This window comes from Siniperca chuatsi, linkage group LG2, assembly GCF_020085105.1.
Source record: "Siniperca chuatsi isolate FFG_IHB_CAS linkage group LG2, ASM2008510v1, whole genome shotgun sequence".
NCBI classification, from domain to species: Eukaryota; Metazoa; Chordata; class Actinopteri; order Centrarchiformes; family Sinipercidae; genus Siniperca; species Siniperca chuatsi.
Window position 1 is genome coordinate 25,686,689 of NC_058043.1, and position 18,542 is coordinate 25,705,230.

General features: G+C 41.6%; 2 protein-coding genes across 3 annotated transcripts; one reads left to right on the plus strand and one right to left on the minus strand.

Moving 5' to 3' along the window:
• The first annotated feature begins 930 nt into the window (after positions 1–930).
• Positions 931–3,097, plus strand: chchd4a (coiled-coil-helix-coiled-coil-helix domain containing 4a). The gene is made up of 3 exons (XM_044223648.1): positions 931–1,108; positions 1,648–1,746; positions 1,846–3,097. The coding sequence occupies exons 1-3, from the start codon at positions 1,087–1,089 to the stop codon at positions 2,220–2,222; spliced, it is 498 nt and encodes a 165-aa protein (XP_044079583.1). The 5' UTR covers positions 931–1,086; the 3' UTR covers positions 2,223–3,097.
• Positions 3,098–4,204: 1,107 nt separating this feature from the next.
• On the minus strand, positions 4,205–12,028 carry si:dkey-202e22.2 (netrin-4). 2 transcript variants are annotated; one of them, XM_044223616.1, is made up of 10 exons: positions 11,229–12,028; positions 7,495–7,985; positions 7,084–7,404; positions 6,625–6,751; positions 6,080–6,268; positions 5,607–5,823; positions 5,354–5,481; positions 5,147–5,215; positions 4,856–5,026; positions 4,205–4,652 (listed from the first exon to the last, which is right to left on the minus strand). In XM_044223616.1, the coding sequence occupies exons 1-10, from the start codon at positions 11,347–11,349 to the stop codon at positions 4,516–4,518; spliced, it is 1,971 nt and encodes a 656-aa protein (XP_044079551.1). In that variant the 5' UTR covers positions 11,350–12,028; the 3' UTR covers positions 4,205–4,515. The 2 variants fall into 2 exon arrangements, with proteins under 2 accessions (XP_044079551.1, XP_044079556.1); XM_044223621.1 differs by lacking the exon at positions 11,229–12,028 and adding an exon at positions 10,233–10,522.
• Between the last annotated feature and the right edge of the window lie 6,514 nt (positions 12,029–18,542).

The window sequence follows — 18,542 nt, forward strand, 5'->3', positions numbered from 1 at the left end:
TTGTGGGTCAAATAATGAAGAATAAGGCACAGAAGCATAGCAACCAAATAGTCTTAGCACAGCTTATTGATAGTTTAAGCTGGATTTGACACTAAAGGGCAGTAAAACTATAAAACAACTGTGTTTAATTCAGTTGCTGTACCTTGTACTAATCACTTAACTTCCATTAGAGGTCACTCTGTCGCAAGTTTTAAGATAAACTTGCATAAAGTAGAACTCTATAAGGGGATTCAAACTGTCAGTAACCTTCTCACATTACATTCAATGTCTATATCAAATGTTGCTTAACAGAGCTTTAATTTGACAATGAAAATGGATAAATAAGTCCAATTACCTATGATTACTTACCACTTCTAGATATATTATAATCTGGGACTGAGAGTCTCCAAACATAACTAGTTATGAGGCAGTCATTAACAATACTTTTTTAAAAATCAACTTGCATTTTAGTTTACCCTTTTATCCCAAACTCACCTTTCCATCTGCTAGCTAGTTAGCTAGTTACATGAACTAGCTACACTAGCTAGCTAGTTACATGAAAATCTGGTTCCTTGTAGCTTTTAGACGGTGGGATGTGAAGTAGCGAGGACATTTCAAGGGTGTGTAAAACGGTGTATTGTGTAGGCGTTCAGGTTAAATGTATGGTAACACACGAAGGCCCGGCGTGAATGTAATGTAAGTGGTAAATACAGGACACTTGGTAAGTCGAAATAAAAATGTATTTGTAAATTCAGTTTATTTAAAATGATTCACAAACAAAATATATTTAGATTTTATTTTTAAAAATATCTATAAGTGTGTAAATTATTGTAGTAATTTTACTGTTTAATTAAATATAATTCTTTTATAATTTTTTTAAGGCGGTTATGATATTTCTTTTGATGTTTTTTTATTTATTTATTATACAAACGACCGGGTGACGTCATTATCGTGCGTCCAAATGTGGACAGGTCAGAGGGGTAACGGGGCTGTTGGACGCCGGGTAGCTTGTCAAATGAAATCCTTGCAGTTGTTGAGTAATTTCTCTCACACTGGTCATTTTTCACCACAGAGGACGAGGCTCGACGGACAAAAACACCGGCAGACATGTCGTACTGCAGGCAAGAGGGTAATTCGATCTTATTTCATTCATTTTCACTCCATGGAGGGCAATGTCATCGAGCCAGCCACCATGCTAGGCTAACTTTCTAGAAACAGCGTTAACTTATCGTAGGTAACAGTAGGTTAGCTACTTAGCTAGCTGCGAGGAGCGCCAAGCCTCCAGCAGTTGATACTAAAGAAAGGTTTATTATAGGGTCTGGCATTGTAGTGGCTTAGTACACTGGTCGCTGCAGTAACGTTAATTTTACACGTAACAGTTGTGAGAGCTGTCTAACGGCTAGCTCTGATCCTGATGGTGCTGTCAGGGCTATCAATCGGCAGAGCAGGTTAACTCAAGTCAAAGCTAACGTTACTGGCATAGTGCGCCCCCAGGGGTCACTGCCAACCAAATAGCACAGCTATTCTTTTTATTTGTTGTGGTAATGGAAATAAATTGGCACCATACACATTAACCAGAACCAGGTTTTCTACTTTTCTTTTTTTTTTTTTTTTTTACTGTAATCCATTTTGTTTATATATTGTTTATATAAAAATTTGTCATTTAAGGTAAAGATCGCATCATCTTTGTGACCAAGGAAGACCATGAGACACCCAGCAACGCTGAGCTCATTGCCGAGGACCCCAATGATCCTTATGAAGAACAGGGTTAGTCATTGTGGAAAAAGTAGACCTGACTGACAGATATCCCTTACCTCATAAAGGTATTCTGTTAACTTGCTTCTGTCTGGTTTCCTGTTTCTTTAGGCCTGATCCTGCCAAATGGAGACATCAACTGGAACTGCCCGTGCCTGGGTGGCATGGCCAGTGGACCGTGTGGCTCTCAGTTCAAGGAGGCCTTTTCCTGCTTCCACTACAGTAAGGAAGAGGTGAAGGGCTCCGAGTGCATCGACCACTTCCGTAACATGCAAGAGTGCATGCAGAGGTACCCTGAGCTCTATCCCCAGGAGGAAGATAAAGAAAGCTCCTCCCAAGCAGGGTCCAACTCTGGTTCTGTCTCCGCCGCCCCGACCGAGGGCTCTGCCTTACCCCCTGAAATTGACTCCACACCAGCCACTTCAACATCCGAGTCTGCTGTCTCATCTGACAGCACGTCACCTACAGACAACCAGGCTGCCAGCTAAGGTCGATCAGTTGTCAACCAGGCTCTTGTTCTCTGTGTGCAAGCACTGCCCAGCACAAATGACTCTCCATGAGGAGCCCTGATTGGTCTCTTCTCCTGTTTAAGCCTACAGAGAGGGCTCACTGACATAGCTCTGGCGCTCATGGGCAAGGACTTTGTGAATGCAGAGAAACGTAGCATATTTACAAAAGTATTGGCTGCTTTGTTTGCTGAGCTCTCAAAAATCAATCAGTAATTTGGTTTAATGAAAGTGGGCCAAGCTATTTGCTGCAGGGACAATAGCTGAAAGATTAACTTTATATGCAACAGGAATTTAATTTGCTGCGCTTTCTCATGTTTTTCATCAGAAAAGCTGTTTGTTAGTATTCATTTTGTGTGTTGTCCTGTTAATGTCGACTGGTCAGGAATATCACTTAGCACTGATTTATCACTAATAATTCAATATGACAGAAATCTAAGCAGTAACCACTCTTACTTAAACAGTTGAATCCCTTTGCTTTCCACCACTTGAGACCAAAACACAAATAATTGGTAAGAAAACAAGGTTACTGCTATAGCTTCTGTTCAATGAACATTACCTTGATATGAACACAGATGTTTTTAACTGTTGACATCTTGTAGACACTTCAGGGACTTCATCTACATCTGTTGCCATATGAACAATGGTCATCATTTTTGTTAACGGACACTGTATCTGGCCTAGACCAAAGTGGTTTGTCATGTTCAACTGTCACTGCATACATTGTTTTGTTGTCTTAACACTGTCTAGTCTCCAGTTGGATGCTGTGGTCACCATTCATTGTCATTCAAGCCTTAAAAGACTTGATGCCTTTTCTCCAACATGTCCAGATTAAAATGATCGTTGAACAATTTCAACTTCTGTTTTTCTTTTGTCCTTCTAAGGTCTAAGCACAACACCTTCTCATGTCAGTGTTTTTCTTTTCACACATTGAAAGTCTGACAAGTTTTGTGTGAGCTTTACTCACCGAAACTGTCAAGGAGACTTACAAGTTGAGGAAAACGTGTGACTGTGTATAAGACAAGTGAAGGCTGTAAAATATGACACTCTATCTCATTATATTGCTTGTATATTAGTAATGTATTATACTTTCATAGCATTTTAGTGATACCAAATTATATAGATTTAGCTTTCAAAATGTATTATTTACTATTTATAACAAAAGTTATTACTCAGTTTTACATTCAAAGAAAGTTTTGCCAGTTTACATATTTTCTGTATGGTTAAATGGCCACGTTCATCTTACGTCCATTGCTCTTTGCTAATAAAAAAGGAGACAGAGCGGCGAATTCCCAAACAATGAATGGCGCATCATTTGCAACCGCTACCTGCCCAGTCTTAAGGTCCGATTCACAAAAGACATTGCGCTAATGATATTACAGCGCAAACACGCCCAGAAAAGTTTTGCAGCTGAGTGCAATTTGCCATTGTTTTGCGTCCGTTAAATGTTCATCTTTGGGGGGGCTCTGCCTCATGGAGAGCTTTCTCTGCTGCTCTGCTCTCTGCTGGACTGTTACAGTGCGTAACCACCGTCTCCGCCCCTCACAGCTGCAGGTTTTAGGTTGTTTTACAGTTTCATTCCCTCATGGTGAATATCAGGTATTGTACGGTCTTCTGTGCCACCTGTGCGCATATGATATGGGCGTGACACTCCTTTTAAATGTGCTTCAGTTACCACCAACTCTCCGAAGACGATTTTGCGCCAAATGTATGCATATTACCCCTTTTACATACCTGCAAATCGCACCGGAGCACCTATTTGCTTGGCAGCGCAGTTAGGGGTGCAGTTCACCCTTTGCGGGTGCTTTGAGAATTACACAGTCTGTTTTTGTCATATTTATGCGGGTTTAGCGGCCGCAAAAGCCGCGCAATCCTTTTGTGAATTCGCCCTTAAGAGTATAAGAGACTCAGATCTTAACAAATCCAGGTTATTTTACCAACTTTTAAATGGATCCAAAAACACATTTCGTATGCAAATAAGGCCTTTAATGTCAGGTACATCACACTTGCAGACAGTTTATTATGTGTATTATTTATGTGACCACACCCAATCACTCATTTCAGTCTTTATTTTGTGTTGCACACACACACTTTGTGAGTACATTTCTTCAGTTTTATGACCTCGACTTATCATGAGTTTGACTCTTGGATAATTTCCTCCTGATGACAGCAAGTTGTCCAGTGATCTTCAGTCCCTTTTCTGAATTGTCCACTGACTCATACATTTCCTTGTGAAATCCTCTGAAGTGTGTCCTGCCTTTTTCGATCATTTGGTTCATGGACATCCATTCCTCAGGCCCTCCGATATAAGTAGACCTAGTCGGGGTGTCCATGGGACCACCACACTCTGCATGGTGACCAGCAAACGGCCTGTCCTGGCCTCCTCTGGGCCTGCTAGCAGGTACTCCATACCTGGTGAAAAGACGTTGTAAATTGATTTAATATAATAATGAATCTGTCCCTTTAGTATTAACTTGATATTTTCTAACTTTTGTATCACTGTTTGATCACCTCAAATATTCATCTTTTAATACTTTATATACACTGAACAGCACTGTGTTTCGTGTACCATATCGTAAATTTCTTTTCTTTGTCATGTTTAGAATTAGTCTTACCTGGGTTTAGAATAGGACAGGTGCAGCCACGGCTGGTCCAGGACAGAGGATAGATGCTGATGGTCCCCAAGTGGAGCGCCACTTGGCCTGATCGAACGACCTTGCGAACTTTGACCTGTACTTCTGCGTGGCTGCCTTTGTCATGAGCAGACAGCACACTGGCCTTGATCACTGTCATGGGCCACACGGAGAGACAGAAGACAGGCATCAGAAGACGCATCAGCCAAAATATAGCTCACAGTTTATTAAACAGTTTTTACACAAGTGAAAGTTGCACATTTTATTTCTTACCATAATCATGTTTGGTCTTACAGAGGTCAGACACACTTCTCAGCTTTTTCTCCTTACAGCTACACTTTCCTGTGTACAGACATTGAGTTATGCTCCGATCCACTTTTATCTCCATAATTAGACTGTATGAAACACTATGATTCCACAATTTTATGTTGTTAATGAGCAACATAGCAGTACTTCAAAGTAAGTTGTTACAACACTCACCCGTGTAATGCAGAGCAGAGACAGCAAGCTCCTTCGACCACTGTTCCTCTTCTTCAATTGTGAACATGTGATCCAGATCGGGGATTTTTCCACCAATGGGCACATTGAACACCTGATTATTTGAGTAGCTGCAAAAGTGGAATTGAACTCGTCAGGTCAAGGTTCATTTTTAGCAATTAACCACACTGAGTTCAATTGCAGCTTTCGTGTTGATGTGTAAAGCATTTGACCACGGATAAAGCATAAGGCTAACCTGTTCAGACACTGCCCAGTGGTTGGATCACAGCTGTGAGGGCAGGCACACGGTTTGCAGCCCTCCTCTCCAAAACCCCAATAGCCAGGCAGGCAGTGGCTGCAGCCTGTGCCCCCTACACCAGATTTGCAGTGGCACTGCCCGCTTCTAGGGTGGCACCAGGGTGCCTCCTCTCCACGTCGAGGAGGCAAAGTGCCCTGTGGATCACACCAGCAACCTGAGAAACAGAGACGCAGTTAAAGTTCTGTATAATGCTGAAACATTTAGTTTTTCTCTTCTTTTATTGTCCAATTCTGAATGTACAAACATTGTAGATGGAGCTATTAGACATTTTTCATTTTATCCACAAACCTCCCTAACGTTAAATGAATTCCACTAAGATCAAATCAATCACGAAACCTCCTTTATTTTGCTTTTCTGACTGGTTGAAAACACACCAGAGTAAGTGACTCCCCATGTTCTGTGTCTCTTACGTGTGCAGACGTGGGAGGAGTTGAGGGGCAGCGATGGGTGGCGGTGGTAGCCATGGCGACAGCGCTGGCACCTGCGCCCGACAGTGTTGTGTCTGCAGTCATCACAAACGCCGCCACTGGTCCCGCCGGAGGAAAGCCATGCCCGCTGAGAGAAGTGACAGCTATCTGCGTGACCGTGACACTGGCACTCTGAAGCCACAGGGGTGTGTGATGTCGTAGCAGTCAGAGAGATGAGAGAGAGACAAAGTCAGGACATCAGGATGGGGAAGAGAGAGAAAGCAAACAGGGAACATGAGTGACAGGCAAATCATAAGTCTGTGTTAGATTTTTGTTTAGTCTTTGTAGCCTACTTGTTTCTAGTCAGAATATATGTACTATTGTTATTTGTTTGTATGCCCGATTTAAAAATGAAACATCTTGACAAAATATGGACATTATATTGCTCATCTATAAATCTAAATAGGTCTTGAATATGTATTTAAAACTCCAGCAAGATGAGTATCCACTGATCTAACAGTCGTGCAGTCCTGTTGGTGGTCACTTACTCTGGCATGGGTTGGATTCCCCACTGCTGCTGTTGGCAGGCCTCCAGGGACGATCATTGTAGAGCGGGGCACACTTCTCACAGTGATCCCCTGCTGTGTGGTGAGTACATAGACACCTACCAGACACCTGGAAGACACATCTGGGGCTGCTCAGTTACTTCACCTACATTAGCAGACGTTACAGACGCCTGCTGTCTAGAGACAGCTATAAAATAGATCCAGGCAGGTGGTGTAAAGAGTAAATCAAGCCATTTAAAGCCCTTTAACTGGCACATTTTCCATCAATAAGTGCATTTTACACCTGGACCTAACATCCTTACATCTGTGTTATACAAGACTGTAATAGAAAACATGCCAATGCAAAAACTGACAGACACACTTTCTCTCATGGTCTCCTTATGACTGCCTGTTGTTCTTTTACACTAACAAGCACCTACAGACACAGGAAACGCCACTCACCATGTTGCTGTCCTGTCTTGTGTCTTGGCTGTTGTTGTATGGTACACAATACTCAGCATGTCCGTGGCACAGGCAGGTCCCTCTGGCCAGTAAAGTATAAATAGCATAAGGTGCTGAAGCTGGGCTTTCTGTAGTGGATGTGGAGGTCAGAGCTGAGGCTTTGGGGCTTGTCCACTCTGCAAGGGGATTTAGAGGTGCCGGACAGGTCTGAGCTTTTAGCAGTCTGATGCGGAGGTTTGTGAGGGTGAGGCGGGCGAGGGCCTCCGGACTGTAAGGGTCCAGTGTCTTAGCACTGCTGGGGTCTAGTGTCCGTAATATTACCTGAGAGGAAAAACAGAGCACAAATCAGCAATCAAACATTGTGGATCTGCTAAAAGATAATACATTATATCTCTGTGCATATTCTCTTACCTCCCCCCCACTGCAGGGTGTAGCACTGGCATAACGCGATGTACACAAAGAGCCTGGCTGAGTAAAATCATCAGGTAAACCAAACTCCATGCTGCAATTGTGCGCAAAGAGCTTAAGAGCTTCCCAGGTCTTTCCAAAGTCAGCTGAACGTTCGATGATCATGGCAGCAGGCCGGGGTGACCTGAACACCAAAACCACATGGGACAGACAGAATTGTGTTTCCAGGTCCAACCGGATCTCATCCTCCTGCTCCTGCATGGTGGTACCTGCACCTGATGCCCACCAGGTATCCGGATGCAAGAAAGGGTCGTCAGTCATGTGAGCAGTTGGGTGGGTGTCCTCTGGGCAGAGGTGGGGGGTCACAGGAGGATGGGGGCAAGAGCTGTGGTGGAAGGAGCTGTTCCTACAGCAGCTCGAGAGGGTGAGGAGGGTCCTGCCACTAGCCAGGTTCCCTATGGGTGGACTACAGGCATGGTCCACACATCTGGAAACTGACGCAGAGGGTGATAGAGAGTCAGAGTCTTATGACATAGAGATAATACGGTAACTCGGATCAGCGCTTTTACAGTATATCTGGTAACAGAAAAGCCTTCAAAAAATAACAAGCACTCTCTGGCACTGACATCATGGACAAAACCAAGGTCCTCTTCATTGTGTTTTCCATGAATATTTAATTTGCCTGACCATTGTGCCACTGCTGCTTGCTCTGATGTGACACAGAATCCTGCCCTTTCCCCAACTGGACAGCATTAATACTCTCAGGTTACATGTAATGGCAAGACAACTATCAAATTTATCAGCAACAGGACTTTGACTTTGGAGGGTTTTAAAGGCCAAAACTATATATATATAAATAAATATTGATATAATTTAATGCTTAATAAATATAGAATTCTATAATAAAATGCTTAAATAAATGATTAATTATATAATTTAATGCTTAATTGTCACCATAAATAAATAAATCACAAATTAAATTAAACATTAAATGTTCATTTTATTTGGGCATTTATTTTTTCATTTATACATATATTTATATATTTAGACATTTGTATTTATTCATTCGTATATTAAGTTATTTATTTACTTATTCATTTATTCAGACATTTATTTATCTATTTGTAATTTTATTTATTTATTTATATATACTTTCATTTATCCATAGTGTAACTTGCTGCAGCGAAATAAATAAATGTGTCAACTTCATCCATCAAAAGTCAGGGGGCGGACTCTGCCCTGCGATTTGTGGTTGAACTTGAATCTACTGCTTTTGCCTAATTCAGGATGGCAGCATCCAGTGCCAATCTTAAAGAGCACCTTGCAAGACCCCAGTGAATCAATGTGAAGGGAAATTATGTAGAAACTAGATTTTCAAAAAAAATAAAAATAATTATAAGTCGCTTTTTTTGTCCAAGAGACCAGAAACAGGCAAGGATTAGAAAATAACGAAATAACTCGGCGTCTGGATGAGTGACCAGCATGTATCTATGAGCGTTAGCTAACAATATTTAACAACATTGTAAAGTTTACTATCACTTATCAGGCTAAAACAAAACTAGTACTGGTCGTCTAATACTGGCAGGAGTATTGGTACTAACCCATATTATAACTCCACACTACGTTTGATGGTGCTTTAACGCTACCGCAGGGGCGTATGGAGGATATTTTTTGTCATAATTCAAATAAAAAGTCCAAATAGAAAATTTAGAGGTCAAATTAAAAAGATTATTAGTTTACAACACAATTAGGAATAATCAGGCCATTAATTAAACTTAAAAAGAAAAAGGAAATTGAAAAAACAAGTTTAAAATGTAAAATGATAATTTGAAAATGTAAAGTGACAACGAAAAAAAAGTGAAATTTAAAATTCAAAAGCTTATATGGAAATGCTCAAACTGAAAGCTTAAATTGTAAAGATGAAATTGAAAATTGCAATGGAAATAAGAAAAGAGAAACATCAAAATGAGAAGACGGTGTAGTCCCTCATTCGTCCAGGAGTGTTCTATCGTAGAAAGGGCTTCAGTCGTAGTCATCTGGACACTGTTTTCAGAATCAAGACGTTTTGGCTCCCATCCGGAAGTCATTCTCAATTGTGAAGAAATGGGACGGGAACTAGAAATTTAAGCTACTCTGTGTTACATAAGCCCTGCACTCAGGAAGGAATATACCTGAGTATCTTTTGTTTAGCTAGTTTCACCTGAAACTGACCTAATTGTTTCATGATGGCCCAGTAATCAGTAATCAGGCCTAGCGAGGTGAAGATTCTAAGTAGAGAGAAGAGTTGGTTTGAACGGGGCGTCAAGGAAGCCATTTTTGTGAAAAAAGAAAACCCCTCTTTGAACAGAAATGGTGGTCTGAGATTCAATCTTCCCAAAGTCTATCAGAGTGTATTATCACCTTGGTCACGCCTATCACATGCTAATCAGGTACTTAACAGTGATGAGGGAGGTGCAGCCAGAAAACAATAGGCCTGATTACTGATTACTGGGCCATCATGAAACAATTAGGTCAGTTTCAGGTGAAACTAGCTAATCAACAGATACTCAGGTATATTCCTTCCTGAGGGCAGGGCTTATGTAACACAGAGTAGCTTAAATTTCTAGTTCCCGTCCCATTTCTTCACAATTGAGAATGACTTCCGGATGGGATGTTTGATTCTGAAAACAGTGTCCAGATGACTACGACTGAAACCCTTTCTATGATCAAAATGAGAAATTGAAAAGCTTAAATGAAAGTACCTGAATTAAAGAAAAGTCGATGGCAGTGTGCTCTTTAGCAGCCAGAGCTCCCCCTGCTGTCCATAAGGAGCCTCTGCGCCTTCCAGCCTTTGGGCCACGCCTATTTGGACTTTTAATTTAAATTCTGAGCAAAAATATCCTCCATACCTACTACCGCACACTGAGTGGAGTTGAAATCTTGCTTACTACAATGCTTGATATGTTGGCTGTATCCGAACAGTTGGAGGCAAATACCAATTCTTCTGCTTTTTTTAGATCAGATTGAGGGCTTCGCTGAACGAATTGGAATGACAACTGTGAGCTTCACAGTGCAAACTCATAGTTCGATTAAAGAGAGCTCGATCGACTGGTTGAGCCTGCTGGGTGTGTAATACTGTTTATTCACCAGCCAGAGGCTTTAACCCGCCCCCTGACTTTTGATGGATGAAGTTGACACATTTATTTATTTCGCTGCAGCAAGTTACACTATGGATAAATGAAAGTTTATGTAAATAAATAAATAAAATTACAAATAGATAAATAAATGTGTCAATCAATGAATAAGTAAGTAAATAACTTAATATACAAATGAATACATAAATATACAAATTAATAAATATATGTGTAAATGAATAAATAAATAAACAAAATCATTTATATGTTTAATGTTTGATTTAATTTGTGATTTATGTATTTATTGTGACAATTAAGCATTAAATTACATATTTATTTATTAAGCATTTATGTATTTATATATTAAGTTTTGGCCCTAAAAACCCTGCATATTTGACAGCAAAAACTAAACAAATAGAATGTCACCTGCACATGAAGAATCATGTAAGACATCAATAGGTCATCAATTTCATGGACATTGAACGCAGTTGAGTCACCGCAACTGTCTGTCCAATCAGTAACATAGCCATTGTGGTTAACAAGGGGAAAAACGAGAAGGCAAGTTTAGCCACAATGACGCAACTGATTCAGAGAAACAGAAACAGAGATGATGATGCACCTCACCTGCTCCGCTCCTCGTCAGAACCAAAAACAGCCAACAGAGCGCCACCAGCATCTTGTGTCGAGCTCTCCGAAGCATACTAAACACTCTCATCCTTGTTTCTGCTGCATTTACAATATACATGGTGCGATAAACGCCTTCCAGCAGAGATTAATCCCAACATTATGTGTAACCTCTCTAACGGGCAAGAGCATTTCCCTGCCAGTTACGCAATGCGCAAAGCGTCCAGATCAAGGAGTATTTCTCCGATGTCCTCCCGGGAACAAAACAATCCTTGATAAAGTTCAAAGCATCCTCAGGAACAGCTAGGGCATCTCTCTGATAGTAGTGGATTGTGCGTCCCCGGTGCAGAAAAATATGGATCATTGGTTAGTCCAAGAGTGAACGCTCCACATTTGACATAACAACGAAATGTTACAACTTTCAATTTGATAGATGTTTGTCTTCATCCATTTTGCGCAATAAAAAAGTGTGTGTGTGTTTGTGTGTTAGCCTAAACGATGAAAATTACAGGCCCTTTTCTATGCTAAGTAATTAATATAAATGTTTCCATTGATTCATAGCCAGCCCCAGAGCTCCGTGTCTCGGCCAGGTCCAGCGCCCTACGCGTTTACGCACAGGAGAGGAGTGTGCGCTCTATTTATCCATGGTCCTCCCCGCCCACACACATACACACACACACTGTGAGGACGTTGTACTGCACCAACAACACTAGACCAAAACTACCCTGGATTTGGAAGGTGTATTTTTCTCCACTCTGGCTGACTTTTATCCATTGGGATTTTGCTAAAGATCGTGCGCAGGGGAGGACAGTATTGCGACTTACACGGTCTCCTCACCAGTTAATGTGAACCAGCCGCACAGCGAACACCAGCTAAACCAGGTCCCTCCACTAAACAGGGCCTCGTAATAGGGCTAGGAAATGAGTTTATCTGCTTCTGCCATCCTGTTTTTCAGCTGCAGTAATTCCAAGTTACAGGTCTCTTTGAAGTCTAGCAGGAAGAAACCTGAGAAGGGAGACAAAAATAGTCCTCAGTGCAGTTATTTGCAGCTTGATGGCGCATTGTGGCACCAAAAGAATCTGACAGCTTGGAGTTTCATGCAAATTACTTGGACAAGAAAAGGGCCTTTCTCCCTTCTGCTCACCTGACTGGACAGATTACTCTGCCATTCTTCCCTATAACACTGGATAATAAACACATGGTTTGATACATGACAGTCCTTCCTTTTAAATTCTTTTTAACCACACACGTCAGAAAATCTAAGCCCTTTGCTGAGCCTGATATATTGTCCCTCCCTGGTACACACACACTCCCTGAATTTGAAGAATAAACACCATGTCTCTTCAATTTTATGCCGCAACTTCAAATACTGGGGGCTCAGAAAATTGGAATAGACGCACAGAATTGGATTGCTTTCCATAAATGTCTTTAATGGCATACACATTGTTTACAGACCTGCCTACTTGTTTCCCCACAGAGTGGAGAACAAAAAACAGAATTGCTAAGGAATGGCAAATGGTAATAATAATAATAATAATAATTATGTGTGTTACGTTTGTGCTGACAGAAAATATGACACAATGTTGTTTAAGGAGCAGCCAGCAGTGGATTACTCACATCATTTTGTCCCAGTCATCAATCCTTATTAATCTGACATCTGTCCATCTGTGTTGATTTTAAATGTATCCTACTGTTAAAGTTTTATCACCTTTTCCACAGTCTCTCACTCATACATCACGCCATCTCTATCTGTTGTACATTTGTCTTCGTTCACCCCTCGCTGGTCTTTCCTTTCATCTCTCTGTCCTCCTGTTCTCCACTCTAACACCAGCTACAGTGTTTGGCAGGCCTCCACACAATAAAACCCATGGAGGCTCTTCATCTTCTCGCATCTCACAGTTTCTCCTTTCGTCTCACTCCAGTGGTGCAGTATATGCTAAGAATAGCTTTATGGGAGATTAGGGTAATGCCATTTATGAGGGATTAGCTGTTATCTGGTAATGTTAGTTCCATACAGACATATTCTGGCTGCTTTTGACTGCTTTAGAGTCAGTTCTGGCTCAATGGGACACAGAAAAAAAAACAGTCAAATCATCAGTGTGGTCTAGCTGTGGTTTTGCTTTCATTGACAGAATCAGGCCGGTTCTGGAAGAAGTTCATACTATACGTGACTGATATCTGATTTCTACAAAGGCACCAAAACTGTAGGTTTCAGTAAATGTATGTCACTGAGGTTTGAGGTCAAGGTTTGCAGCAGAGCCATAAAACATTTTAAGAGCAGCCGGTTCAAGTGAAAGTAAACTATGTTTGGTTGCTCATTTTAGCTTCAAAATGCAAAACACATTGAATTCTTAAATGACTAAATTGTAATCAAGGGTAATTTTCTGTGATATTGGGAGGCGGAGCCGCCCACATCTAATAAAGTGCTTGTTTAGAACGTGAGCATATCAAGGAGGATAAACAGCAGAATCCACACTGCAGTTCCTAACACGTGTTACATTCTCAGCGCTGAGAGAAAAATGTCCTCTTCTTTTTTTTCCCTGCCAGTTCCTTTCAGCGAATACATTCCCTCAATGTTCAGCATGTATCTTCATCATGGCCCCCAGCTGTGAGAGGTCAAATACCAGCCAGGAAAGGCCAAAGGGATCTCCTACCTGCCCGTTGACTGCCTCTCTAATTGCTCCTCTTTCTCTCATTTACAGGGCTTAATGGGGGCCGGGGGTTAGAGAGCTGGGGTCAGACGAACAGGGACTCCCCCTTCCCGCCTTCATAATCCTCAGTGTTTGTCCAGGCTGCTCACATGTGTGTGTCGAGCACATGGTGTCACTCCACTCCTCTGCCTCCGTGCCTTCTCTCGGTCTTTGTGTTTTTACGTCAGCTCACATGTTCCTCCAGGGATGAAGACGATTAAGCTGCTTCCTTACATGACTTTACTGCATTTAGGCCTCACAGGCCAACATCATCAGGTCTTGATTTGTTTCTCCAAATATTCAATAACATCTATTCAGTTAGTGTTTGTGGATATGGAACGATCAAGTTTATGCCAGTCTAATTTAAATGTGTCCGTTTGTTATGGCATTTTTGCTATGGAGACTATAGCGACACACAGTAGGATCTCATATGACGTTATCCACTGGCCACAAGAGCAACCACTAAGTGCCATGGTTAATGCTTGAGCTAAGCACTGAGGTCAGAGTTGATTACCCTGTTGAATCTGAAGACTCATAGAGAGTACTGATGTCTGATATGTAGATCCAAGAAATTCTAGCTTCGACTGGTGCGCTCTTTAAATCATTCCTAAATACTTCACCCTGAAGTCTGTCAGTAGACATAGTTTGAAGTTAAAAGGTCAAGGTGATAGGTCAGCTGCAAAGGTCTATAGTTCAAGTTCCAATAAAACCAAGACGACTGTATTTCTTTAGGTTTTAGTTTGAGTTGGGCTGTTGCTTGAATTTATTATCGCTCCAAACATGATAATCAGTGTGGACATCTTACAAAGAAAGTCTCCTCACTGCTGATGTTTGCTATGATCCTCATGTCATGGAGGGGTTTTTAATAAGCTCAAAGAGACAGTTTAAAATTAACATGTGCATGTGCACATCTACTTTGTGTGCGAGTGTACTTATGTGCCAACATGATCGGTTTAGATTGCATGTTGCCTCTTTGATGTGAGAGGATGAATGACACAGATTAAACTGTCAGACCAGAAACCGACAGAGGCCAGATGAGGGAGGATGACAAATCAAAGCCTCTGTGAAACACTCGGGCAGCTTGCCAAACCAATAATGTGTGCATCTGTGAGCTTGTGTGTGGATTTGTGGGTGTTTGTTCATGGACGAGTTATGGTCATAAACTTATGTATGTGTAGGAGACGAGAAACTATGCAGAATTGTTACCAGTTATTCTTTATTAACTCTTAACGAGGAGGAATATCAGGAATGTTAAAGAGTGGCTCACTTGAGGAGGCTTCAGTTGAGTGGTGATGACTTATTTATAGGTGACACTCCTGTTTAATATTGGATAACAAATTAACCTCCTACCCACAAGCACTTGCAAAAACACACACTCCTACTCTCGCGTCCCTGTCTGACTTTTTTTTATATCTGTTTATGATGTCATCAACTAACAAGCTCAAGATTTACCTTTGTGCGTCACAAACTCACTCACATAAACACATTGTCACTCTGACACACAAGCACATGCACAAGCATGCACATATACACACACAGACACAATTTCTTGATAACTCTTTCTTGGCTTTCCATCGCCGCCCACCCACATAAACAAACTGGAATGCCAGCAAACACACTGGTTTTCTACCACAAAAACACACACAGACATGTGTTACAAATTCCACTCACTGCTTTCTTATTCTTCCAGCTCATATACGCACACCCACTTAGATAAAGCATACTGACTTGGCTTACATGACAATTTATTTTAACTGTCTCAAAGAGCTTCAATGGATTCAAAAGAACTGTAGTTTGGCACTTCAAAAGTGGTGTATAAAAAAGGGTAAACTAGCTGAACAAAGCTAACTACCATCAAGTGTGCTGGGGGTCAGAGGTCAGCACAATGAGGCTCGGATAAATATTGGACACTCATTGGAGTTCAACATCAGTTAGATGCAGAGAGCCACAAACATAATAATTATTATTATTAACATAAATACACACAAACAGTTTTAATTAGTTCTATAACTTCACATCACCAGGATTCTGCCACTATGTTGAATATTTTTATGACCCATGCTGTCTGACTTTGGTTCCCTCAGTGGAGAGAAATGGAGCAAATGAGAGGAAAAATCAAATGCAGGTGTTTGAGGTCCTGGTTACAGTCAGTTTGTCTCTCATGTCTGGCCACTTTGCTGCTTTGAGGCCCTTCTCAACTCATTAAAAAAGTATTTATTGGCATGCCAAGAGTCCACCTGTGAGTCACCCAAGCCATGACGGCAACTTCAATGTATAGCCAAGCACAAAGGTCACCGTTAAACAACAGTACCTCATATGACCGGGCAAAGTCAAAAATCAAATCTGCATGGAGGCAGCCTCATACGTATGTTACTGGTATCTGCGTTGCTCTCGTAAAATGCACTGCCACAAAACACTGTGATGTTAACGTGACATTTGCTGCACTCGTGGTGGTTCTGTTTCATCTGTGAACTGACACCAGTGACCTTCATTGACCACAGTGGTGTTACGCTCAGATCAGATGCCCTTTAAAAGAGAAAAAGTGTTTGAAAATGGGGTGCAGTGATGGGTATTAGGTTGTAAGTGGTAGGTGTAAATGATTCTTACAATGTTTCCACGAGTTCTATTTGTTCCTAGCTCCACAGTGTCAATGTGCAAATCATGAGAAAGATGTTATAGCTCTGTGGCAAATGGTCCTTGCATGTTTTTCACAAATTTTTTGATATAACTAAACAAAATTTCAGTCTATTCTCTAGAAAGTGTAATGACACTTCACTGGACTTTACAGCATGCTTCCATTCCTGTGTGCAAATGCAAAAAATAAAATCACACTGCAACTTAAGGGTGTGTCCACATTTGTGGTTGGATTGTGGGATTCTGCAGGAGAAAAGAGGTATGTGGGAATATATGCAACTGCTAAACCCTCCTGGTTTGCCCAACAATGTGACAGTAAGAGGGGTACAGCCAGTGTTTGATCAGCCAACATCTGGCCCTCAGGAGGAGCTAAAGTTAGCAGCACATGCTGATGTCATTAGCGTAAAATGGGAGTTATATTCACAAAGGCATGACCCTCACAACATCCCAGTACTGTAAAAGTAGGAGAGAGGGAGGAAGAGAAGTGGATGAATATATTACGGATTTTAGGATGAAGAGGGGAGAGGATGGATTATACATCTGGGTGATTATGTAAGTGACTAATATTGATGTTCTTTAACAGTTGATGTTGAGCCAGATCTTTCATGTCAGCATATACTGTATCTGCTGCTGGACTGTTAAGTGAGAAAAAGACGAGTACAGGGTGGATCAAAGCTTGTTAGGGTTTAATCATTTCCACTCACCCAGAGCTGCTGGCCACATCTGTCCAATCAAGTCCCATCACCATGGTGGGCTCCTGGCTCCAGAGATGGCTGCCAACCAAACATTGGTAGGTGACCATGTTTTGAGGACCACCACCTCATCAGAGACTTGTGGTTCTCATGAGGTTTTCTTTGGAACCTCTCTGGCACGGATCTCCTCGCTGATTTAATAAATACCATTAGACATGTGTTAATGATTAATAAACTGCTGTGGTCAGGATGCTTTGAGTGCTGAGGCCACTATGTCATTATTAGATGTGGGTTATTTAGACCCTTGGGGAAGTCTTTCATTTGGTTCCTCATTGGGTGAGGTCATTGCTTTGAGACTGAGCTCCATTGAGAAGAAGCCAATGAAGCGGAAGGCCTGTTACTAAACTTGAGTAATGACTGCTGTACAGAATTGCAGTCTCCATAGCATCCATATCAAGTCGCTCTGTGTGTTTGACCTTTGTTCTTATGCTCCATTGTAAAGCATTTTGTTCATGACCTTTTTACAGTGCTCCAGTACAGTGATGTACTGTCACCTCTGATCCCCTTGTCCTCATGATCCCAGCCACAGCCAGGCACAAGACCTCCTGTGCCCTCAGATTTGATTTTCACACACACTGTACCCTCTTCAGCTACTCTCTGGTCCCCTCTCGGCCTTAATTTATCCCTATCTGCGTGGCTGCATGTCCTTGGCAGGTGACACGTGAGGGTTCAGACACATGAGACTATTCATTTATGCTTGGCTACCCAATCTCAGGCTGCTCTGATGGGTTTCAACTGAAGAGGCCAGGGGCAGGAACAGGGGCCGCAGTGCATGATGCCTGTGATCTGCCATGGGAAACAGACGAGGTTATGATGCCCTTGTCACCCAGGAGGGTGGGGATCGCATGGGTCAACGGGGTTTTCCCCCTCGTGGACACATTCAAGCTGTGTGAGTATGAAAGGAAAAGATAGGAAATTTGCACACGGGAATATGTGCATTCCAATCAAATTCCATTAGCTTATCATTACTTCCATTACCATCTCTATCTTCACCAGGAACAGCATGGGATATGAGTGTTCTGGTGCTTACCTGTGGACAACAGTGTCATGGAAAATTTCTGTGGTGGTTACATAAATTTACGCACAGGTTTGCGTTCATATCTTCCAGAGGCTCAAACTGTCTAAGCTATATTTACATAATGTATATATTAAAAAAAATGTAAAAAAACAAAGAGCTACAACTTTGTTTTAGGTCATCTACTACAGCTTTTACATTCAACATGCTGTTATACAGCAAA

Excerpts from the sequence above, each read along its gene's own strand:
- si:dkey-202e22.2 (XM_044223616.1), bottom strand. The coding sequence starts at position 11,349 with ATGTATATTGTAAATGCAGCAGAAACAAGGATGAGAGTGTTTAGTATG. Across the intron at positions 5,482-5,606 it reads ACTGGGCAGTGTCTGAACAG|CTACTCAAATAATCAGGTGT; the intron begins GTTAGCCTTATG and ends CCACTTTTGCAG. Across the intron at positions 5,216-5,353 it reads CTCTGCTCTGCATTACACGG|GAAAGTGTAGCTGTAAGGAG; the intron begins GTGAGTGTTGTA and ends GTCTGTACACAG.
- chchd4a (XM_044223648.1), top strand. The coding sequence starts at position 1,087 with ATGTCGTACTGCAGGCAAGAGG. Across the intron at positions 1,109-1,647 it reads GTCGTACTGCAGGCAAGAGG|GTAAAGATCGCATCATCTTT; the intron begins GTAATTCGATCT and ends TTGTCATTTAAG. Across the intron at positions 1,747-1,845 it reads TGATCCTTATGAAGAACAGG|GCCTGATCCTGCCAAATGGA; the intron begins GTTAGTCATTGT and ends CTGTTTCTTTAG.